At 42.3% G+C, this 24,924-nt stretch overlaps 1 protein-coding gene across 1 annotated transcript in view; it reads right to left on the bottom strand.

Moving 5' to 3' along the window:
* Positions 1-9,842: 9,842 nt before the first annotated feature.
* GID4 (GID complex subunit 4) overlaps positions 9,843-24,924 on the bottom strand; it is a 16,874-nt gene continuing 1,792 nt past the window's right edge. Inside the window, exons 2-6 of the mRNA XM_012725991.1 lie at positions 20,112-20,171; positions 16,924-17,031; positions 14,250-14,351; positions 12,218-12,348; positions 9,843-9,952 (exon numbers count right to left, since the gene is read on the bottom strand). Of these exons, the coding sequence (XP_012581445.1) occupies positions 9,889-9,952; positions 12,218-12,348; positions 14,250-14,351; positions 16,924-17,031; positions 20,112-20,171 (465 nt within the window). The 3' untranslated portion in view covers positions 9,843-9,888. The remainder of the gene's footprint in view (positions 9,953-12,217; positions 12,349-14,249; positions 14,352-16,923; positions 17,032-20,111; positions 20,172-24,924) is intronic.

Genomic DNA, 24,924 nt, shown 5'->3' with positions numbered 1-24,924 from the left:
AATCTACTGAAATGTAGCTGAGGGGAGCAGTGGCCAGGACAGGAGAGGGGGACAACACATTCAGTACATAACAGGGGTGAAAAGTCATGATATCTGTATTTTTTTTCTTTTTCTTCCTGTTTTGTATCTTATTTTCAAGTAGTTCAAAATATGTAACTATATATAGAGAGAAAGCTTGCTATAAGTAAATGTTTCAATATATTCACAGTTATTGAATCTGGGGGAAGAGTAGGTGAGTGTGTATTGAATCATTCTTTCCAAAATTTCTGTGTTTTTAATTAAAAAAAACTGGTGGTGGGCATTTAAAATGACACTATCAGTGTTCAAATATGAGATTCATAACTCTGGGATTTTGATTAAATTTCTTAAACTCCCTGACACTTTCTACATTCAAAAATAAGGAAGATATGCTGTTATGAAAATAATGGGTATATAGAGCACCCTGCACATAGCTTGTTTGCTCCTAAGATCTTGAATATCAGATCATTGGAAGTCCTTTCTCCTTTGTGGCTTCACATCCCACCTCAGATACAACTCACATGAATGCTTATTATGCACCAAGCCCAGGTTAAGAAGAGGATTTTACAAGTCTCCACCACATACTCATCCACATTTTCTAAATCAAGGTTACAAATCATGTGAAGTGCATGACCTGTTGACTCAAGCTGCTCAGGGCTGAGCTTTCAAAACAGAGCTTTGATTCCAGTCCAGTGGCACCCAGAAATGTGATAGACAGTGAATAGGAATGACTACATATGTTTCATTGAGATTTAAAGAATCAGATTTGGAAACCCTTTGAGAACTAGGTATGGCCTTGCAAATGCGAAGGCTAGTAAGTATCCTGCCCAGGAGTAGGTCTCTCACACTTTGCCTCCAAATTCAATTGGCTGTACCTCTCTCAGCTTCATTTTCCATCACATTTGTGTTCAGGGAGGTGTGTTCACTTCCAGTTTACATTTAGAGAAATGGAAGCATCCTGGAAAATGACTCACCTTCCAAGAGTACTGGCATTTCTGCTGTTGCACCTACTTCACCCAAAACCCCTTTGAGCCTCTGCTTCTTCACATGTGATATGGGAATCAAACCCGCTTCACCAGTCAAGGGAGATAACCCATGCATCAAGTATTCTCTAGGTAATAGCCTTTTCTGTATAGAAGATCTGGCCTTTCAAACCCAAATTTGGAAAGCCAACTATGAATCTTGCTTGCTTATGCCACCCAGAGTCTTTGGAATAGATTATATACTTCTGGAGAAGCTGCTAGTGAAACAGTAAAAACATTTGATTTGTGCATTAATAGATACTAGCCACAGAGTGAAAATAGGAGAATATATTTATAAATCATAGATCTAATAAGGGGTTAATATTCAGATTATATTTTAAAAATCCTACAAGCCAGCAACAAAAGAATCCAATTTTAAAATAGGCAAAGGAGTTCAAAAGACATCCCTCCGAAGACACAGAAATGGACATGAAAAATATCCCATGTCACAGGTCATTAGGAAAATGCAAATCAAAATACTATAAGCTACCTTTTCATATCCATTAGGATGGCTATTTACAAAAAGTAAAAACTTAGTAAAAATATAATTACTGAATAAGATGTGCAAAAACCAAAACCTTTGCTGTTTGTAATGTAAGTGGTATAGCTAGAGTGGAAAACAGTATGGAGGTTCCTCAAAAACTAGAACTATATGAACCAGCAATTCCACTTCTGGGGTACACAGCAAGAAGAATTAAGACCCTATAGCAAAGAGATATTTGTACACCTATGTTCATAGCAGCATCATTGCTAACTGCAAAAGGTGGAAGCAGCATAAGTGTTCATTTATAGATGGATGTACAAGCAAAATGTGTTATATACATTCAGTGGAATATTATTCAGTCTTAAAAAGGAAGGATCCTGATATGTGTTAGGTAAACCAATCACAAAAGGATAGATATTGTATGATTCTACTATAGGAGTTACTGTGAGTCATCAAATTCATAGACAGACACAGAAAGTAGATATTCCCAGGGGTTGGGAGGAAGAATTAATTAATGAGTATTTCTATTTGGGATGATGAAAAAGTTCTAGAATTGGATGGCAGTGATGGCTGTACAACAGGGTGAATATACTTAATGCCACAAATTTGTACTCTAAAAAAAAGGCTAAAGTGGCATATATTCTATCACTCATTTCATATGATGGTACAAAATAATTTGCCAAAAAAGCCTCCAAATGTTCTTCCTGACCACTCCCTTTTCCCTACTACTTCCCAGCAAATTCCTATTTATTTGCCTGCCTTATCTAGCAAACAACTCTGCAAGATGTAAGTGGATAGACTCTGCTTTCTGATCCCTTCTCTCCCAAGCCCTCTCTAATCATAATGTGCTTCTATGGATCTGTGGAAGCTGCTCCTGTCAGGGCCAGCAATGCCCTTCACATAGCTATGACAACCTTCAGTACCTGAAGGCCTTTGCTGCCATGTGGTTTCCAGGCTACTAGCTGGCTGGCTCATCTCCAGCCTGAATCTTCCTTCTGTCTCCATTGCCGATTCTTCTTTTTGTCCGTGAACTTTTATGATGGAGCTACCCTCACCTTTTGGTAATCTCATCCTGTCTCTAGCCTTTCCTGGATTTCAGATTCATGTAACATGTATTTATCTCAGACTCAACATGGCCAAAGCTGAATCACTACTTTTCCCTTTTGACACAGTTGGATCCCACAGCTGTCCAGATGAAACTTTTGTTCACCAAATCTATTTCCCTGTCTTTCTAGACATCCAGCTAGGTCCCCATCTCCCCCCTGCAACTGGCCACGTGAATGGGAAGAATAAATGTCACCCCTTCAGACCTGGCCTGCAGAACCTGCACCACTTGGTCCTCCACTGTCCAGAGAGATGGCAGAAACAGGATTAGGTACGGCACAACCTGTGATGCAGTCTGTGACCCCCTCACCCCCACCGGTGCCAACTGAACTGGATGTGAATGAGTAATGAGCCTTTATGAGATCAAGCCACTGAAAGTTCAGGATACATCACTCTTGTTCTGTGCTTTCTTAAAGATTATGGGTATGTCCATTTGCATCATTCAGCATGTGGCTGATCGCTTTAACTATATTTCCTTTTTAAAAAAAAGATCGATTTTTACTTATGCTTACAGAAATGGGATACAGGCCAGAGGTGTGGTGAGTGAGAAGATTCACCAGAGACAGAGTGGCGAACAGAACAGGCAGATCCACCGAAATACACTGCTGAGGGGAGCAGCAGATGGGTCTGCTGCACCATGTGGGTCAGCTCCTGTCAGGGGATTGAACTCATGCCTCAGCGGGGTGGCGAGGGGAGAGAAAGGAAAGAGAGGGAGGGGGAGGGAGAGAGAGAGAGGGAGAGGGAGAGAGAGAGCTACTGCAACTCGAATTGCAATACGATTCAACCCCCAGCCAGGGAGGTGAAATCTTTTTTCAAATGACACATAACTGACACATAGTGTTAGTTTTCATTTTCTGTACTCCTGATGTTCTGGCTCTTGTGGTCTTGCTGACTATGGACATGCTGCTCCTCCCAGGGCCCATAGTTAGCTTATTCCCATGGAGTGCAAAGGGCTTCCCACCTCCCCTCATTCCTACCTTTCAAAAGCAAACAACTAATTGGGAGCCCACACTTCTCACATGCCAAGCCAGTCTCCCCCAGGCCCTAGACAAACCAGAGCCACGTATCAGGCAATGAGGGAGAAGCCCTTATGTTTCAAGGCCACCAGGATTATTCACACTAGTTAGTCCTAGACTCTATGCCATGCCCTACCCTGCCTTTCTCAAAAACCCTAATAAAAACTTGGGGTTTACTTTCCCCTTGCTCCTTCCATCTCCTGGTCAAAACCTGGTGTTCCCCAAGTGGTCCTGGGTGGCATGGCATGGTCCCTCTGCTTAGGAAATGCATCTAATAAAAATATTTCAATGGCATTGGCTTCTCCAAATCATCATTCACCATTTCCATAAATTAAAATCTCATAGGGAACAAATGGGTCATAACCTTAACACAATGGTCACTTCATCTTTCTAACTGCCAAGTCCAGAGACCTTAGAATCACTGTGGATTGCTTTCAGGGACAAGTCCTATCCAGTCTATCAGCAAATCCTTTAGGATTTGCCTTCAACCTATGAGATGTGCACTTCAGTTCTCTGCCGTGGCTACCATTGCCTTAGCTTAGGTTTTGCTGTAGCCTCCTTTCTCCCTGCTGGCAGTTTGCCCCTTTACAGTCGATTCATCACCAGGCAAGATCCTTTAAAGCCTAAATTGGATCATGTCCTTCCTCTGCTCACATCCTCCAATGACTCATCTCTGACTAAAAGCCAAAGTCCTTGTCACAATGACCAACGAGATCCCACAGGACTTTACTCTCCTATATCCTTTCCCCGTGTTGTCACCTCTGCCCTCATCTTCTGTTACTCACCTTCTTGCTCTTCTAGCAGTGAGCCACCCCTGCAATGGCTGTTCCTTCTGCTGGAATGCTCATCCCTACATATATGCTTGGCTCACTTCCTCCTTCCCTTTCAGGTCTCTGTTCAATGAATCCCAGCCTAACCATCCTTTTAACAATTGCACCCCATACCCTGATCCAGTAAGGTACCACCAGACCCGTCTTTTTCTTGTATTGTTTATCACTTAACAACATAGCTAACATTCTGTGAATTGTTAGATATTATTAGGTATCTCCCCAGAAAAAATACAAGCCATTCTTGAAATCTTTTGCTACGTATGAATGCATCCCAAGCACAGTGGTTAGCACACAGTAACTGGTCATAAGTATTGTTCAATCAGTGAATACCCCAACAAGCATGAGCACTATTTGTGAAAGGATAGCAGTTTTTTTTTTAAAAAACGATTATCCAAGGATTTGGAGTTCTAGAAGGAATGAAATTTTTGCTGGCTCCATCTGCACACCAGCCAAGAATACCAGGCTGGCATTTGCTATTCTGATGTCATACTACTGGAAGCCTGCATCGCCTCCATCTTGTGGGGGCCATACCCAGAGAATCCAGCCTCAGATGCATGAAAGCCTTCTTCACTCAAACTTTCCTTACAGAGAATCACCTCCAAACAAGGTACTCAGGAGGCTGTTCAAGAACTGACCTGGAGTGTGGCTGGACACAGGATTTAAACAGATCCCAGGTTTGAGAATCAACCTTCCATGTGGGGGTTGGTTAGAGATAGTGTAGAAGGAGGGAACTCTTGAGCAGCTAAGGACAGGCAGGATGACTAAGTCATTGAATGATGAGGCAAGCTGGAAAATCAGAAGGAAATAATGGCAAAACAGATTTGAATTGCAGTATATATGCTTCTGTACAAATGAAAAGACGTTTTTCTTGCTATGCACAAATGGGGAGTTTCAGTCTTTAGATGTTTTTGAAAAAGATGTGGAGGAAAAAACTGCTCGATTGCAATCCAATTTTCAGGCACTTTTTTCGATGTCAAAGCCAGCTGCCTGTTTCATTACTGAGCAATTTTAATGCTTCTCTCCTGGGTGCAGTTCCCATCAAGGAGGTAGCATTGATAATTTCCTGTGTCCTGCCTTGCAGTTGTTTTTACAATTAACACAATCTACACATTTTTCTACTGTTCCTGTAAGTGGCTTAAAAAGTGAAAAATTGAGGATCTATGAATTTAGATGTGAAAGAGGACTTGTTATTTGTGGGGATCAGAAAAATGTCAACATTCATTCTACCCCAGATATTTAGTTCCAGAGAGGCAGGGAGAGTAGCTCATTTCTGCCTTACTCACACACCGAGAACGGCACATTACTCTTCGCAAGCTTCAGTTTTCGTAGCATTCTTAAAGAACAACACTGTACCTATGTAGACATTTTAGTATAGAAGGTGCTTTCAGGAGCACCTTATTCAGCTCTCAGCAAGTCTTTGACCTAGGTAGAACTTGTTCTCCCCACTTTCTAGGTGAATGAGCCTGGGCTCAGAGTTTAGCTGAAGCACCAGAGTCGACATCGGACTAAAGGAGATCAGGAGAGCTGGGTGCTTGCAGGCTTTGTCCACAAAACCATCAAGAAGTGGTGTTGGTCCACAGGAGGCCAGTACTGTGAATGTCCTATTCCTTTTTGGATACCTCATTTCAGGAGAAAACTTTATTATTCTTTTAAAATACGATTATCAGACGATACCTACATAGGGAAACTTTGTCTTGATATTAATGTAAATTCTCTTTGTATTCAACTTCCTTGAAATTAAAAATTTGTCAACAATATAAACATTTCCTCAAAAATTCCAGTGTTTCCAGTACTGCCAAGGCAGATGGTACCTGAAACCTAATACTGTAACAAGACAGCCAACGGTGGTTTGTCAAAGGGTGTCAAGGGTGGTTTGACTGAGGTTGGGTGAAGGCCTCAGTCCCAGGGTCCAGGAGAATTTGCTGCCAACATCTGGCTTCAGGACATCGCTGGTGCACACCATTCAGGAACTGAGGTGCTTTGGGGCTCAGGCGTATCTTCCAAGGGTCAGATCAGGAGGTAAAGGTGGCCCCAAATCTGTCCCATCCATACCACTCATGCCAGCAGCATCAGACTGCCAAGCAATGAATAGATAGCTTCATTTGCCTAGTTCCAGTGTTAAATAAAAGTCCAAATCCTGCACATGTGCAAAAACAAAAACAAAAACAAACCAAACTTTCACATTTCTCAAATCAGCAATTAACAAAAAGGAGCTCAAACAAAAGTACTGACTGACAACATCTGGGATGAGAAGCGAACGAAGGGACAGCTCCGCATTAGCTCCCCAAGCTGGCCGCTGTCTGGTCACAGTCCAGGGTCCAGGTGGCCTTCTATAGCTGCAGGCTGCTTTCTTCTAAGGGAGCGATTTTAGTTTAGAAATAGGACAAACTCACTGCTTAAATACCTTTATTATTTTTTAAAAATTATTTGGACATTGATAGCTCTGCAAAATACTTTTCCCATCCCAAACCCTCAAACCCTTCCACATGTCCTCCCTAAAGAAACAAAATATTCATACTTCGTGCCCATTCAAATCTAATTCTTAAAAACATGTAAGATTCAAAATCAAATATTATTTTTTTTCCCAGAACTCGTTAGTAAATTTAAACCACAATGTAACATACTTAATGGCATTTCTTTTTAAAAATTAGCTTATCAGACTATTTATGAGGAAAAAAAAATCAATTCAAGGCCTTAGAATATAAATTCCCTGTTTCTGAAAGCAAAAGACATTGAAAAGCCCCTTTGCTCCCCTGGAGTTTGCGATTTCAACATTACCAACAGAACCAGCACGTAGATTGACGTCCTACTTAATATCAGGCATTGCTTGTTACTTGTGGACTGCAGCTGAAACGCTGTAGTTTCAGAGGTTGGGTGGGTGGGAAGGGATAACTCCAGCACAGAAGAAAGATGAGGTCGGGACCACAGAATGGAAGCTTTCTGAGCAGTGGAGTATTAACAGCCAAATCCCTAGAATCCCACCTCACAGCAGGTTTGTTTGGGGGTGGAGGAAGACAGTAGAAGATCTGCAATCTGCACTGAATTCTTAATGATGAATACAAGCGTCAACCAAAAATATTGCACATAGTACCAGAGGTATGTAAACCACTGAGAAGGTTCAGGAAAGAATAGCTGCAGATGGAGATGATCCCTAAAGTTCCTTTAGGAAATGAAAGAAAAGGAGTCGATGTTGACTGCCTGGGAGTTATTAAGAGGAGGTGGAAAATAACCCCTTCCTATCCTCAATGGGCAGATTTTTATGTGAACAATACTTCATCAAGGAAGTGTCCAAAAGATCTAGTAACATTGTCTCTTCTTCATTTTCCCCAATACAACTGTGCACTTTGTTACCGCTAAAAAAGAAAGGAGTCCCGCAACAGAGCCTGGCCCACCTGGCTACATGAACACCAGCAATGTTTGCAAATATTTTTTCCCCGTCACTCAATCCATAGGGCTATAGTGGCCCAACAAACTCCAAGAGGTGACCTTAGCTCTCAGTGTTAAGTGGGGACTGCACCCTTCAGGAGCTTCCCAAATACACACCTCATGAGCATGCCACAAAAAACTGAGCTGAGCACAGGCCACAACAAGCAACACACTTCCGTAGTCTCCTGCTCTGACATAAATGAAGCATCACCTCTTCGGTATGCAATCAGCTGGGTTTGACCAGAGCCAACCTTTCTATTGCCTTTTTGAGTTGTAAAATCTAGAAAATGCTCTGACTCATCTCTGAAAATGGATGGGAATCACTTTTCCACTTAAGTCACTGGGGCAACTTTTTCTGGGTCCAAGGCCCTGGTCTTTCTGGAGGGGTTGGCCAACCTCTGTGCAACACCTAGGACTGCACATTCTGGATGTCCCAAGTGCCACTGACTATTTCCCCAAATACTCCCCTTTTAAGGCTTCCCTAACATTCAATCTCAGTAACATACAGTACATGTCATTAAAAGGAAAGTCACGTTTTTAGAATAAAAACCTTCCCACTGCACATCTAGACCAAAGGCTGTGTGTTTTCTTATACTGCCCATGGATATGCAACTTTCAGTTAGTTTTGCTCCTGTGGGTCATAATGCTATCTTGTTTTTAAAGCTTTCCCCTTTGTATCGGAGCTAGTCTTGTAAACCACCAAAAAATGCCACTCTCCCCCAAAGCCCTGCCAGTGTCCGCGGGCTACAACTGGTGCCAACCTACTAAGCTTTTTAAACATTTAAGAACAGAACAAAACAAAACCCACACACACACTTTGGCACGTGAGCCTCGAGTTATTTGAGCGTGTTCATGTCCCCGTCCCTCCCCCAGCCCCGGTATCAGAGTCACCGTTTTAGAGTGAGGCCCCTCTGCCTGATGGAGAAGGTGGCCTCGAAGCATTGCCGTTTTGAGTAGCAAAAGGAGGAGGTACAAATGCTAAACTGGTTCCAAAAACAGTTCTCCTGTTTAGCACTATAATTTATGCAATGCTGCAAAATCTTTGTACCAGATGACTCGTTTCAAACTGCTGGTTGATTAAATATACATTTACATATAGATATAGGTATAAAAATTACTAAGTCAACATTTGCTGTTTTCAATGTGAAAACGATAAAATGTAATTCTGAATAATTGTGCATTTGCCATAGGGTCCTTGTTAAAGGAACCATAAAAATAATTTTGTAATAAAAAAACTTTTTTTAAGTTTAGTATTGCCCTCAAGTTCAAAAGTTTGGAGCAACGTGCTGAGTAAGCAGGATTAGAATCTGTTCCTGCCAGGGATCTGGAAGCCTTAAATTTAGTGATCCCCGATGGCAGGCCCAGGGAACCTGCCAGCCACTGACTAGCTTGGCGTTAACATCACAGGGCTGGGCAGCGCCAGTTGACCCCGTTAAGCAATCAGCCTCTGCCTCACATTTCATTGGCGAATGCTGCTGTACTTCACCAACTCCCCGCACAGAGCTCTGGGGGAGTACGCATGTGCTGGCCTCTGCCGTCTCTTGAGCTACCAGACTAAGCAACTGGGGTGGAGGGTGGGGGGATTAGAGGATCTGGGTGGGGACCACTGAGCACCAAGGCAGAGGGTGGTGGGGGAGGGGAGGTCTAACCTTCTCCTAGGCTGCAGGTGGGGATGGAGGAAGGAATGGGTATTTCAGTGATACAGAAGTTAGCTGTGCAGGAAGGAAAAGTGCATTTAAGGTAGTTTAAAAACAGGTTAAGACCAAACTGCCAGAGAGGGAGGAAGAACGACACCACTCCCTCCACCTGCCCCGCTGGTCGGCCATGCTCCTTGGATTCTGTGGGTTAACATTCATGCTTTCTGATGCGAGTCTGCACGTGAAGAAACAGGAACACATGTTCTCCTGGTTCTGGCAGGTACACAATTTTCTTGGCAAAGTTCTTTTTTGCCAAGTTCAGTTTTATTTGGTTGCTGTTCTGAACCGTTGTCACCGGAACTCATAGATGGGTGCACTGTGTTCAGGAACATGAGTTAGATTGAGAGACTGATACCTGTAATGGGGGAAAAGACAAAAATGGGAGGCAGTCATCTGCACATCCTGAAACTGGAAAGAAGGATGTTAGAGAAAACTGCCCTGCATCCAGACCATCTGACAAGACTCACACTTGGACTGGAATGCAAATTCATCTCAGACATCTTCAGACCAACCTAGTTTAATTTTATTTCCATGTCTTTAGTTAATCCTCTCAAACTACGCTTAAAATGAGCTGTCTGTAGGCTTTCTGCTCTAATACGAAGCAATAATATATGCCTTATAAAGCGAGTGCCTGGATAAATTCTAGAAGATGCAGACCAAAAGCCTGACCTCCATCCCTCTTTCTCCTCCCCCAGATTCTAGTTCTGCCTGCTCTGACCTCCAGCATCTTACCTCCTTCTGTAACATCAGGCTGTAACAGTCTTAGAACTGCAACACCAGCATATCTTCATTTTCACAGAATCCAAAGACAACATGGAAAGGGATCTTCACAGCTAACTCTAAACCTTATTTGCCATTCACCTTCACTTTCTTGCTTTTTGAGATATGGCTATCAGACTTTGAGAACATTGAGAACCCCAAGGAGTCCCCCCCCCCCCCCCCCGTTAGTACGCGTGAGGAGTCAAACAGATGAGGACACTCAGGGATGGATAACATACAGGGACATTCAGAACTGATGGGTTGGGAGCCAGCTCTCCCCTTAGTTCACATAGGAGTAAGGAAGAGCACACTGAAGAAGAACACAGGAAAAGCAGTTTATGGGTCATGCACTAGCCACCAGAAGATGCAAAGCAAAACCACAAGCTACCACTCCATTCCCACTAAGACAAATGTAAGTGTAATGGCAAAGAATGAGTGCTGGAGAAACTGTAGACATCGGAACTGCTGGTGGGACATATACAGTATCGAGGCTGCTGTAGCAAAGGGTTTGGTGATTCCTCTAAAAGTTAAATTCAGAGTTACCATGAAACCCAGCAACACCATTCCTTGGCGTATGCCCAAAGGAACAGAAAACAGGAGCTCACCCAGATACCTGCACACTCAAGTTCACAGCAGTATAAATCACTATAGCTGAAAGATGGAAACAACTTAAGAGTCCATCAGCTGATGAAAAGATATACAAAATGTGGTATGTAGTCTTACCATGGAAAATTATTCAGCAAAAAGAAAAACAGTGTTGACACTTGTTACAACATGGCTGAACCGTCAAAGCGCTATGGTAAGTGACAGAAGCAGACACAAAGGCCACAGCGTGTGACTTCATTTACATCCAGCAACTCTACACAGCAAAGCACATCAGTGGCTGCCTAGGCTGGAGGGGACGGTGAGCTGGGTGGCAGCTGAGGGGTATGGACTTTTTTCCTGTGGTGATGAAATGTGTTAAAATTACCTGTGGTCATGGCAGCACAACTCTGCTATGTACTGAAGATCAGTTCCTTGTACACTTTAAATGAGTTCATTGTAAGGTAGGTGTTACTTAAAGAAAGATATGAAGTTTTTAAAAGCACCGGAAAACAGGAAGATTACTGAAACATTACTAAGCGGCGGACTCTGGGAGCCGAGGCTGCACTACACTCTCGGACATTGACTCAGGAACCATTTGTTGCCAATGCACGAGAAAAATGAGTTATCCCAGAGTACCATCATTCACAGGTTACCAAAGTGAGTCATCTGGAATTAGTGTTTCTACGTTTGGAGGAAGTCGGGTTATTTTGTAATGTGGGTTGACCTTCTGGAATGATAATGTATTTTGAAAGCAACCAGGAAGAAAAAGGGACAAAAGTAAGCCCTTAGGTGGCGTTCAGCCCTTTCCTTCAGGTAAAGCACAGGGCAGGACTGCCCATTCCCAAGAGCCCTTGGCCATTAGTTTGAAATTAAGGGCTTACATGTAGGCCCAGCATCTAAGGAACAGGCCACACAGTAAAAGGCTACAGACAGCAAAATTCACACTATCAACAGCTGCGTCATATATTTTTGTTGCCAATTAAATTTGAGAGGAATAATACAAAACCAGCAGGACTGAGATAGACATTGCTGAAAATACAGTATTGGTTGAGAGCATTTAGCAATGAATTCTTTATCTGGCACTTCATTTTCATCTTGTTTGCTTTTGGGTAGGGATGAGCGCCTGTTATATAAGCAAGTGAAATGACTTAAAGTGGCCCTCAGCAACCACAGAAAGCATGACATCTATACAGAGACAGGCAGAGAGATGCTCTCGGACTTGGTGCGCGACAAGAGTCATGGCAGCTGGCCCCCAGTGGGCCATGGGGTTCCTCACCATTCTGAACTCCTATGATAATAGTAGCCCTCTATGGAGGCTGCCGACTTCTGGAAGCAGATGTAGTAGAACCCGGCAAAGGAAGCACCGCTGATGTCTTTGATCGTGTGGTCCGGGACCAGGAACTGTTCCTGCACATGGAGGGAGCGGGTCAGCAGCAGATGGCATAGTCTAGCCTTCAGGTGTCCCTAAGGTCGTGCTAGCACATGGTCTAGCCATGACTACCAGGATGGTGGCAATCTGTGGTTCAGCCTCAACTGTGAAAAGCATCCATGTGGCCCTTGAGTAGTGTGCATACTAATGTGTCAAACTGTCCTGAGCTCAATAGGACCAGCAACTAAGGGGGGAATGACTGTGGCCCAAACATTTCAAATGAATTAATGCCTGTTTGTCTGCCTGCTTGCCTGCCTGCCTGCCTTACCTTTCAGGTAAGGGGTCCTGATCACCTCCAGAAGGATGGATCACTTCTGTTGGCCTGTGGATCATCCTGAGGGCAGACCAATCAGCAGTAGCCCCTGTGATATCCCCTCAAACACAGCTCTACATCTCATTAACCATAATCAGAATGGTATATAGGTCTTGACCTTATGAGAAAGGCACTTCTGTTATTTCTGCTAGAGCAGAGAGTTGAAAGGCTGCATTCCAATGTCAGCCTTCCTGGAGAAATGAGGGGCAAAATACTGCTATTGTCTTTTTTTTTTAAGATTTATTTATTTATGCATACAGAACTGAGGTATAGGCCAGAGGTGCAGGGGCAGTAAGAGGATTCACCAGAGACAGAGTGGGGAGCAAAACAAGCAGACTGGTGAAGTACACTGCTGAGGGGAGCAGCAGATGAGACAGGAGAGGCCATGGGGGTCACCTCCCTGATGGGGGTTCAAACTGGTGCTGAAGCTAGCTCACTTAGTAGTACTATACTTTAACTCTTTTTGCCACCAGGGAGGGCCCTGCTATTGCTTTTTTAATTTTAGTATGCTCTCCTTGCCCTTTCTCAAGTTCAGAGATTATAGTTTTAAAAAATAATTTTAAAATTAGAATCTATAAGATACTCCCTTTCAGAACCCTTGATGTTCAGAGCAGTATTTTTCACAACAGAGAAAGGTGGAAAGTGCCCTAGTGTCCACCAGATAAATAAAATGTGGTAAATATTCCTACAGTGGAAAGTTATTCAGAAATAAAAATGAAGTACTGACACATGCTATAAGGACGTTTATTTAATTGGCGTATTTCCTGCTAGATGGCAAACTAGTGAGCACAGGGCTCACACTCTGTACCTGGCTACTGTCTACTGAAAGTGTTCTCCTCCTCTCAAAATTATTAATTATATAAAAATTGGGTGTGAAAATGCTAAATGATTTGTAGGAAAGCTGACAAGAGTTCCAGATAAAATGACTTCTTATACACAAGGGACTAGGTCGGAGGTGTTGTGTGTTCACAAGTGATTTAACATACTCGCTTCGTGAGTTTGCTGGCTTATGGCTGCACCACAGTAAATGGCACGCTCTTAAGGAGGAAGTACGGATGATTTCTTAGCCAAGAGCCAGTCCATTGAGTCCGCCAGATTAAGTTCTCTGAGGGCTGGTGACTGGAAAACCCAAATTCCATTCCTGGTCTCTCATTTCCTGAGCTGGAGGGAACCAGAGGAGCCGAGACTGCCCTGAGTCTAGGGCAAAGACATCTGGGCAAAGACAGGGAGTGTCACAGGCATTTCAGTCTGTGGCTAAGAACAGGGAGTTGGAGATTGGGTTGAGACAGTTTGGCTCATCACTTAGGATGACTCAACCTGGAAGGTCAACAGGATTCTTAGGTGGTGGAAAGCAAAAGGAGAAGACACAACTAACAGTGTCAAGGGTGACCACCCCCAGGAGCAAATTCATCTGCTAACTACTAAACAGCTTAACCAAAAAGAAAGCCTCGGGACTCAGCAGTTAACCAGCTGTGAGAGTATAAAGACCTGCACTGGGAGCACAGGGATGTTGGAGGCGCTACAGGGGCTGGCACACTTGGGAGACTGGCTGGGGGAGGACCTTACCTTCCACCTCATGAAGACATAATCCCCATTCTTCAGTTCCTCATAATCAAAGTCATCTGAATTAAATGATTTTGCATACTGATAAAAAGCCAGAAACTTGCCCTGAAAGCAAAAAATAGAGTATGAGAGCTGATCAACAGAGGCAGGTGTCAGAAGTGCCCTCTGTGCCCAGGTGCCATGCCTTCCAAAGGCTTCCAGCTAGCAGGTGCCATGCTGACCGAGAGCAGTGGTGGCCGAGTTTTGGAAAGGGAGCCGTAGGTCAAGCCTAGTGAACTCAAGCTGGACTCTGGAACAGATACCTGGACTCCAGTCCAGGCACCAAAGGGCCACGCCTGCTGAGTTAACTTGGTCTGAGGAAAAGGCTACAGGATGGCAATGGATGCAATTCCAGGGGCCTGTTTTCAGAATCTTACCCCAAGGAGACAAAGCCAACAACAATTAGATCACTATAAGTAAGTCAACAGCAGAAAAAAAAAAGAGGCCTGCAGAACAACTTAAATTTGTGAGGCTATGGGGTTGGGGGTGGTAGGGGTGGTCCTCTGATACAACACAGTGGCTCAGGGCCATCTAGTTAAGCAGAAACTGGAATAGATCATGGAGAGTCAAGTTAAAAGAGTACAGACTTCGGTTATAATGGTATTAAAAAAAAAAAAAAAACCAAAAAACAGGCAGCAAAGCAAATACGTCCCAAGTAGATGGCAGATTCAGGAAAAACTTATCACCTATGTCAGATTTTGGTGTTCTCATTAAAAGATGTTTTTGTTCCCTTTTGCTTTTTTGTGTTTTTTAAATATTTAAAAATAACCATGTATTCATTTTATTCTTATAAAACATAAAAAGACGATGTTAAGTCATGATATGTCACACATATTTTTTATTCTAAGTTGATTATGATCTGGAAATTATAACTTTGTAGTAGCCCACAATATCAACTTTAAATATCCCTAAGGGAAATGAGGGTGAAACACAATGTTTCTGGTTCCAGTTTACAGTGGGAGGATGAAACCACAGATGAAGCTTATCAAACACTGTAATCCCCACAGACGGAAGTGCAGGAGAACTCCAGGAGTCCTGGATGGATTTCTGGGGCCCTGACATAGGAGGCTTTGGGAGAGTCTGTGTGCTGCAGGGAAGGCTGAACCGCAGCATTAGGCGACACTGCCTTGTACCACCACACCTCAAAAGACAGCACCGATGGGTGGGGGGCCTTCTCAGTCCCTCTGTCACTCAAACTATTTCAGACCAGTCTAGCAAACACTAGTGTACCAGATATTCCCCTGTGAAAATCAGTGAGAAATTTAAGAGTTGCTTTCTAGTATTTAATTTATAGCCAACTTAGCCTAAAACTCAGTTTTCAGTGGGCCTCAAAGACCTTGCTTTTTGCGGGACTAATTTGAAATGAAAAATAAAGTTGAGTAGTAGGAGGAAGAAGTTTCTCACTAGGGCTATACAGGATAGGATGGGGGTCATCTGATGAGGTAGTGAGTCACTCAGGAAGGGCTGGCACTGGGCAGGGTGGGACCAGGTAGCACGAAGCCCTCCAACTCTGCTTCTTTCTGCACCATCATACACCACTGGGCTCCCCATCCTCCTTTTGGAAACCAGAATCTTGTTCTGTCTTTCATATACAGACTCAAAAGAACTTACAGTGTCTATTTGCTACATCCGTCAAAACGTGTAGCTTACAAAAAATGTTTGTAAAAGCTCAGTTTAAATTGAAATTGAAATTCAGCATGTAATAGATGGTCTTTGTTTCTTAAATCAAGTAAGAAACATTAATAAACAAAGCAGTTCATCTACAGTAAAATTAACTCAAAGATCTGAATATGATTTCTCTCACAGACTGTTGTGCTAGAATCAGGAAGGAGCTTAAACCACTGGGTCTGTGTGGCAATGGGAGGAATGAGAAATTCTAGAATCTTTATTACCAACACAATAATTTCTGGTTGGTAGAGAGGGGGAACACATTGAACTTCTCAGTATTAAAAATTCATCACGACCATGATCAACTATGCCAAAAGGCAACTATGATAGACTAAGAAGTGAATTTTGATGATCTAAGACTTGTGACAACCATCCAAAAGACTGGAGGACAATAACTCTTAAGTTTTTTTTTTAAGATTTATTTTATGTATTTATGCATACAAGAGCTGGGTGCAAGCCAGAAGGCGAGAGGATTCACCAGAGACACAGTGCGGAGCAAAATAGGCAGATCAAACTGCTAAGGGGAGCAGTGGGGGAGACAAGAGAGGTCTGCTGTGCCCTGTGGGTCAGCTCCCTGGCCAGGAACTGAACTCATGCCACAATGGCTGCAGATAGCTTGATAGTGCTAAGACTTTAACTTCTGCAACACCAGGGAGGTCTAATAACTTTAAGTTGTTATGAAGTATCCACATGCTCCACAGTTGACAGCTAAGGGGCAGGTGTGTAGGTGGAAACTGAATTTTTCAGTGGTGACCCCTGATGGTACTTAAGACTGTGCCTTGTGTATAGTAGCTTGGATGAGAAGAAACTCTATGGTTTTGCCCATACAGATAAGCCGAAGGTGGGGCAGGTATCCAGGACTGTATCTCCCAAGTACAAAAGATGGACAAATGTAGAAAGGACGGGAGAATAGGGATAACATCCTGAGAATGAAGTTCCTCAGTTATTCAGAGAGCAAAGAGGTACTCACCCAGTGTTTCCGATCAACATCTTCATCCGCATCCCACTTTCGAGTTAAGAAAGGGTGTTTTTTGCTGATTATTTCTCCCTCAAAGAAGGTCGTAAGGGTTGGATACTCCTGTGGTAAAAACCCAAATATCCAAACAAGACTGAACAGGAGTTTTCATTTTTTACAAAGAAGAAACAACTTAAAACTCTTCCAAATCAATACTTTCATGAAACCATCACACAGCTAACCACTCGGATGCCTCTACCACTTCACCCAACCTGGCCTGCAGTGCAGCATGGGGCTTTCCAGAGGGCTGTTACACCGGCTTGGCACCTCCCAAGGAAGAGCACTGTAGTGACTACACAGTCCTGTTTACGGCTTACTGCTCGGGTATCTGTTCTTTTAAACTTCGAAATATTACAAATGTAGCCTACCACTAACTCATAATAACCTGCGCCAACACTGCAGGGCTCCTCAGACACAGAGAGTAAAAAGAAAAAGGGAGAAAATTTCCTAAATGGGAATCCAGTTTTTAAGGAACAAAATATGTTATACTATTCTATTTTAGGAAGGACTAAGGAAAAAAAATTCTGTGTAAGTTAGCACCAGATTTGAGATTTTAAATTAAAAATTATTAATATTGATTTTCCCAGTTTTAAAACATAATATATTTTCAAAACTTCCACAAAAGAGAAATAAGCAAAGTGATAAGGTGATCCTATTAGAATACAAAAACACTCACGTCTTAAATCACTAGTTTTTCTAATGAATGATTCTATGTTGGCTTGTCTCTAAAAATGTTATAGGCAATTTATCAGGGTGACTAGAGGGAAGTCACCAAAAAGACAAAATCTCTCAGGTAGCACAAATACAGCAGGAGCTTCGACAATGCCTAGTTATGTCCTCCTTCCTTTGTGACTGATTCAGAATTGGAAAGACAATGTTATTGGACACCAGTCTTCACAAATCTTGGGTTTCATTTCCAGAAGGTAACTTTAAAGCTTTAAAGCTGTGCTTGTTTGTTAATGTGTGGCATCTAAGAGGCAAATTGTCTCCAACAGTTAATAGTTTTCCATATTAAACAGAAAGATTAATATTAAAACTCAAACCATTTAAATACTTTTATTAAAATACATTATATACTTGACATTTTACTAACCATAAATGGGAAAACAAGCAAAAATAGACAAGTGTATAACACAGGTATAAAATAATTTCAAAGAGTTGTTACCTTTTTCTGTATTTTACTAATTCTCTACAGTGACTGTACATTATTTTTAAAATTTAAACAGTTGTCTAAGAGTTGTACCATGCTGTGGTTATACTACAAGTAAATGAATTGTACACATTCCATGGGTGAATTGTATGGCATGTGAATTATATCTTCCTAAATTAACATTAAAAGTAAGAGGAACTCAAAAAAAAAAAAAGAATTCTGAGGCTTGAGCAAGACTTGGGAGTGTTAGGCAACATATCAGCCTTTCTCTAACTAAACATCACTTCAGTGCCACAAACGAGGCCACTGTTTGCCATGGAGCAGACAGACCCCTCTGGGACGGACTGCCGGGGTCTGAGGCTCCCTGGGCTGGCCCTAGGTGAAGGCTGTGCCAGTGCCCCTCAAACAGGGGTAGCTGCTGCCCCGGCCTCAGAGTGCTCCCTTCAGTGAGGCTCACCTGCTCCTGATGGAAAGTGCACCGCCATCAGCATTTCTATACTCTTCCAGGATTTTTCGTGCTACTTACTATTTCCACAGGGCTTCCTATGACCAGAATGACTAGCTTTGGACTCATTATTTTCATTCACGTCATAAAGTTTGCTGGTTTCTTTATGAAGTTAAATGCTTATGTTGTGCAATCAATTAACAAATACTTTTGGCTACCTAAGAGTTGAGCATATTCTATTTACTATAGGTTTGTTTCTACTGCCACCAATTCAAAGGTTAAAACTCTTTTTTTGCTATCATTTTCTACTCCTTCTTAATTGTTAAGTTCCCAAAGGTGACGTCACAGGAAATTCTCAGTCAAACTTCTCAAAGGGAAAGAGGGTAACCTGACTGAATCCAGGAGACCGAAATATTGTTCGAGACTGAGGGCAGTCTTGAAGTTATTGTTCCCTATTTGTGTCACATCGTCACTGCCACTTACTCTATTATTTCCTCCTAGAGCATGTCCCCTGAGAGACAGAGTAGGTCTTTCTAATTCCAATTTTATAGATAAAGAAAATGAAATGAAGTGAAATTTAAGGTCACAGAACCAGGAAGGGCAGTTCGTGGCACCCCCAACCCCTTACCATCACCCTAGCGGTATTTCTGAACACTGCCAGGCCAAAGGGCAGTGAGAAGTGCTAAGGCTGACAGGACCGCAGCCAGGTCCAGCATGGGCCCTCACTGCAGGGTTAGGCGGCTAGTCTTGTCACCTCCTTTTCCTCTTCCTGTTTACTCATGAGTGGGAAAAGGATGCTCTTTCTTGCTTTCTAAATTCCAGTGAACTCTGAGGTCTGAAAAGTTGGTTCAAAGAAAGGAAAATATATTAACATACCAGCTTCTTCTGTTAGAAACTGGATGATCACTTTTCATTATTCCAGTGACCTTAAAAGACATTAGCTTTCGGCCCTCCCTGGTGGCGCAGTGGGTTAAAGCACAGCACTGAGAATCTAAAGCCGCTTCCTCATGAGTTCGATTCCCGCCTGCCCCGGAGGTGACCACATGGTGTGGCAGAGCTCTCCTGACCCACCCGCTGCTCCCCTCAGCAGTGTACTTCATCGATCTGCCTGTTCTGATCCCCACTCTGTCTCTGGTGAAGCCTCTCACTGCCCCTGAGTCTCTGGCCTGTATCCCACTTCTGTATGCAAAAATAAATAAATCTTTAAAAAAAAAAAAAAAAGAACATTAGCTTTCTAACAATTGCTGCTTATGTTAGAAATGGTTAAACTTAAAATGAGGATGGTAGCTATATATTTACCATATTTTTTTCTCAAAGAGAATTAGAGAAAATCAATAGTTGGTCACAATGTTAATGTTATTTATAAACATTTGTGAATCTACACTTTCCAACAATATTTAACAAAACTGTACTATGTTCACCATATAACAACACTTCTTCAAAATAGGGCACTTTAATCAAGACTCAAAGTGTTGAAATTGCTTGCTCTTAACAGTGCTGAGCCTGCCACCTACTTTCAAGTTCTAACTCATTTGAGTGAGTGCTTACCTCAGTAAGGCCTTTAATCTTCAGGTACCCACAAAGGTAAGAGTTCCCCGTGTCCACATGCTAGAAAGGAAGGACACACACAGCCTTATTACAAACGGAAGAACCACTAGGGAGCAAGCTGGGGTACACTGGCAATCCATGCACCTAACAGAGGTGACTACAAGGTCAGTGATGAGAAGCAGGGAGGGCTAAAGACCCCTGCATGTCCAGCACTCACTAGACTTTTGAGACCTCCTGAGGCTTCCCCATCAGTCTGTCTATTTGATGAAACAAACAGATCTCAGGACCCTTTCAATTCTCTTCAGTTCAATACCTTGAGGCTAAAGAAACTTTATGGAACAGGGCCCACTCAAGCCTTTTTCATTCGTTTTTGCCTTCATTACGAGTTTCCCGCATGTAAAGTCTACAGACGGTGACTCTGTGGGTACTAGGCCTCCATTGCTACCTGCATATATGCAGCTCTCCTTAGCCTGGGCTTCATTTGTTTTTCACTGTCTTTCTGGCTTATTCTAGTTCCATGCTGCTCAATCTCTGGTCTAGCAAGTCTACTCCTCTCATATTTATACTAAGCACTAATCCATATTATTTCCTTATGAAATAACCAGAATATTCAGGAAAGGCATCTTATGAAGACTTATGTGATATCAATTTCAGCATGAACCCACTTTCCCCAAGTTAGAATATACTTTTTGAGTACCTGCACCACCCATTTTATATATGGATGCCTGTATTTCTTCATATATATATATATATGTGTATATATATATATAAAATGTACGCATACAGAACCGGGGTACAGGCCAGAGGTGCAGGGACAGAGATAGAGGAGGGAGCAGAACAGGCAGATAGATAAAGTACACTGCTGAGGGGAGCAGTGGGCGAGATAGCAGAGGTCTGCTGCACCATGTGGATCACCTCCAGGACTGGGGATCAAGCGCTTGCACTGAAGTGGCTGTGGCTAGCTTGCAGTGTTGCGCTCTAACCCATTGTGCCACCAGGAAAGGCCCGATACCTGTATTTCTTGATAGAAAAGTTAGAGGTTTAGGGCCCTCCCTGGTGGCGCAGCAGGTTAAACCACAGCACTGAGAAGCTAAAGCCACTTCAGTATGAGTTAGATCCCCGCCCGCCCTGGAGGTGACCACAAGGCTCAGCAGACCTCTCCTGACCCACCCACAGCTCCTCTCTGTAGTGTACTTATCTATCTGCCTGTTCTGCTCCCCACTCTGTCTCTGGTGAATCCTCTCACCGCCCTGCACCTCTGGCCTATATCCCAGTTCTGTATGTACAAATAAATCTTTTTAAAAAAAAAATAGCTAGAGGTCTAGAATAAATAGGAGTATATGTTGAAGTTTAGCAGCCAACAATTACTGGTTGCTGAGACATTGTCAGATGCTTAACCAATAACCAACTGCCTACTTTTCCATGCTGGCAGGGTCCAGCTCTTATTCTCACTCCTACACTGCTAGCAAGACCTGGTTAACTTGATGATTCTAAGGAAAACATGTGGTCCACACCTTTGCAAGTCATCAGCTTAGGGGTGAATGAATGAGTTCTAGACAGTTAGATGGGTCTCCTAGGTGTGAGTCTAGCTTTTGAAAAGCTCTTTTTCTTCCCTAGTGGTGGCAGCCAGTCCTGTGGCTGCCATCTAGAGACCAAGAGGAGAGACAGGTTGAGAAATGCCAAGGAGGAAAACACTAAAAGATGGAAGGAAAAGAATCCCTGAGTTAGTCAATGTGGAACCAACTCCTCTCCAAGCTTCTTGTAGTGTGAGATGATAGATTCACACCTTTAAGCTATTTTGAAATGTATGGTTACTTGCAGCTGAAAGCACAGTTCACTCAAATCTACAAAAACTCATCCAGAACAGGCAGATTTCCAGATTTCATGATGATTATATTCATATACAAAGTAGAACCCCTGTAATCAAAGCAGAATAAAGTACAGTGGTGAGACATACAGTGGTATGATGGCATGAGATTTTAATGTTATGTGATGTCTCATTTGAAGAAACTAGAAACATTTTGTGGAAGTTATCAGATTTGGGGACTCAATTATTCCCAATTACACGTTAGTCACATTATGAGACAAACCTTAAAAACTGTAGTGAATTTAGTCAACCAGATGAGGTCAGCACCAAAACAAACAGGCTTCAACGAAGCTAAACTGCTCCCAGTTTGGTGCTGGTGACAAACATATTCCATGTGAAAACTGCCAGAACATTTTTAATATCCTCATCTGCTGACCTTGGCATTGGACAGTATCTAACACAGCTGATCCACACTAACATGGCTCGCAAAGAACTTTTATTAAAGGACACACACCTCTAACCTGAGGCTTTAAATTTCATGTATATACTACTCACTGAATTCAATACAGTTTGGGGTTTCACAGCTGCCAGAGAGGAGATCAGGTGGCAAGGGTACTTGCTAATAAGATTAAAAATTGAACTGCAAATTGGCTAACATTTTGCATGGATTATCACATGCTTAAGAATCAGAATTTCAGTTTGGCCTCCCTTCAACCATGTGTTTCTTCCATTCTGCCCAAATTGATCTTGATAATGGTTGGTGAACTCAATACACAGTATGTAAAGAACTTAAACCAAAAGACAGGACAGCATCTCAATGAAAAAGATAACAAGGCAAATGTTTAGCATGAAGGTCTCACAGTATAGCTGTGTCCAACAGCTGCTCTTTTTAATATTCCTTTCACAGTGACCCAGCCTTTGTTTTACTCTTGGCTTCTTGGATGGCAGAGGAGAAACAGAGTAGTCACAGTAACAAGAAGAAGAGAGTCAGTAAGAATCTACAAATCTAAAAAAAAAAAAAAAAGGGCAAAAGCGATCTAAAAAGTACATGAAGAGATGCACAGCATCATAAGTCATCAAGAAAATTCAAGGCAAAACCACAATGCAATACCAATACCATATCACATCCACTAGGATAGCTACAATCAATAGATAGATAATAGCAAGTGTTAATGAAGATGTAGAGAAACTGGAACCCCCAAGGACTGACAGTGGAAATGTAAAATAGTGCAGCAGCCATGCTGGAAATCAGTTGGGCTGTTCCTCAAAATGTTAAAACTAAACTCATAATTTACTGACCCAGCAAGTCTACTCATAGGAACTACCCAAAAAGAAATGAAATACATATCCACATAAAAACTTATACGTTAATGTTCACAGCAATATTCACAATAGCCAAAAAGTGGGAGTGACCTAAATATCCATCAATTCATCAACAGATGATCAAAATGGTGTATAGCCACACCATGGACTATTATGCAACAATGAAAAAGGGAAAAGTAGCAACAAAAGCTATAATAAAGGATGAATCTTGGAAACGTGTTTGGTGAAAGAAGCTAGGTCACGTATTGTGTGATTCCATTTATATGAAATGTCCAGAATGAGAAATTTTAGAAAAAATTAAGAGTCGCCTACATTTGAAGGAGATGATGACTAAGGGGTATGGGACTTTTCAGAGTGATGAAAATGTACTAAAATTAAGATTGCAGTGACAGCTTTACAATTCTGAATGTACTAAAAATGGTTGAATTATATACCTTAAGCAGGTAAATTGTATGGTATGTGAATTATATTTTATTAACATTGTTAGAAATAAAGAAAACTAGGAAGAAAGAGACTGAGTTATAAGAGGCAGAAGGATTCTAAGAAGTCTGAGTCCAAGAAACTAGTCCTGGCTGAAAAACCAGATGATGGGGCAATTCACATGCCAATGACTCGTCTCAGTGCTGGACAAGCAACTCACCAGGCCAGGTGTAGGGCAGCATTCTTTCGTATGACCACCGCCCCCACCATGACATCCTACACAGTGGCTTCCAGTCATCAGCCAGGTATCTGCTCTGGGCTGTCCAGAGGCCTAGACATTATACACCAGCTCAGGCACTGCTTCCACTTTGTACATGGAAACTGGCACCTGTGCCTGACAGGGATTCAGAAACAACACACTAAAGACAGAAAAGAGCACTTGCTACAGTAACCAAAGCAGGCTTCTCTTTGACACTTAACTTCCCTGCTATAACAGAAACCATCAAATTAAATAATGGGCATAAATTCAAGATCATTTCCAACATCATGACCCATACCAGGGATCTTACATTAAAAATTTTTATGATTAGCTGCACCCCCAAGCTGTACTAAAATCCCATTTTTAATTAAGTAAAAGAGAAGGGGGCTCACCACATTAGCTATATAATTATGAAGACTGAAATATCTCAGTCACAATAGTTTTTCGATTATAAAAACCAAAAAGTGAAAAAATAAAACAAATGCAATAAATATCACAGCTCATGGCAGAAATATAAGTATATAAACTAAAGATGCAATTAACATGCAGATGTAGCTTTCCCAACAACAACCAAAAAAAAGAAACTTATTCCCACAAAACAGTTAGCAAAAAGAAATGTATTTCCATTGTCTTTTGGCGGGGAGACCTACTTGTTCACAAGAACATTTAAAAATTTCAAAGAACGAGCACAAGGAAAAGGGACAGCCTACATTCTCCCTCACACATGGAGGAGTACTCGAGCACCTCAGAGCTTCTATGAGGTCATTCGAGGGGACAGATGTTTGGAGGGGCTTTTGGGAACAGCACAGGAAATGGGTTATCTAACTAAGGATAAAGGGACAAGAGATGGAAAGTGGGTTCTGAGGCAGGTAAAGGTACTCTACAGAAGAGGTACAATTTTATAAGGAAGGGAGATAAAAGGAGTATTAAGTGGCCCTCCCTGGTGGCGCAGTGGGTTGAAGCACAGCACTGAGAATCTAAAGCCACTTCCGCATGAGTTCGAT

The sequence above is a fragment of the Condylura cristata genome, unplaced genomic scaffold (assembly GCF_000260355.1).
Source record: "Condylura cristata isolate star-nosed mole 26May11 unplaced genomic scaffold, ConCri1.0 scaffold00017, whole genome shotgun sequence".
Taxonomy (NCBI): Eukaryota; Metazoa; Chordata; class Mammalia; order Eulipotyphla; family Talpidae; genus Condylura; species Condylura cristata.
The sequence above is the reverse complement of the archived record's forward strand: the minus strand, read 5'-3'. Positions and strand labels throughout refer to the sequence as shown.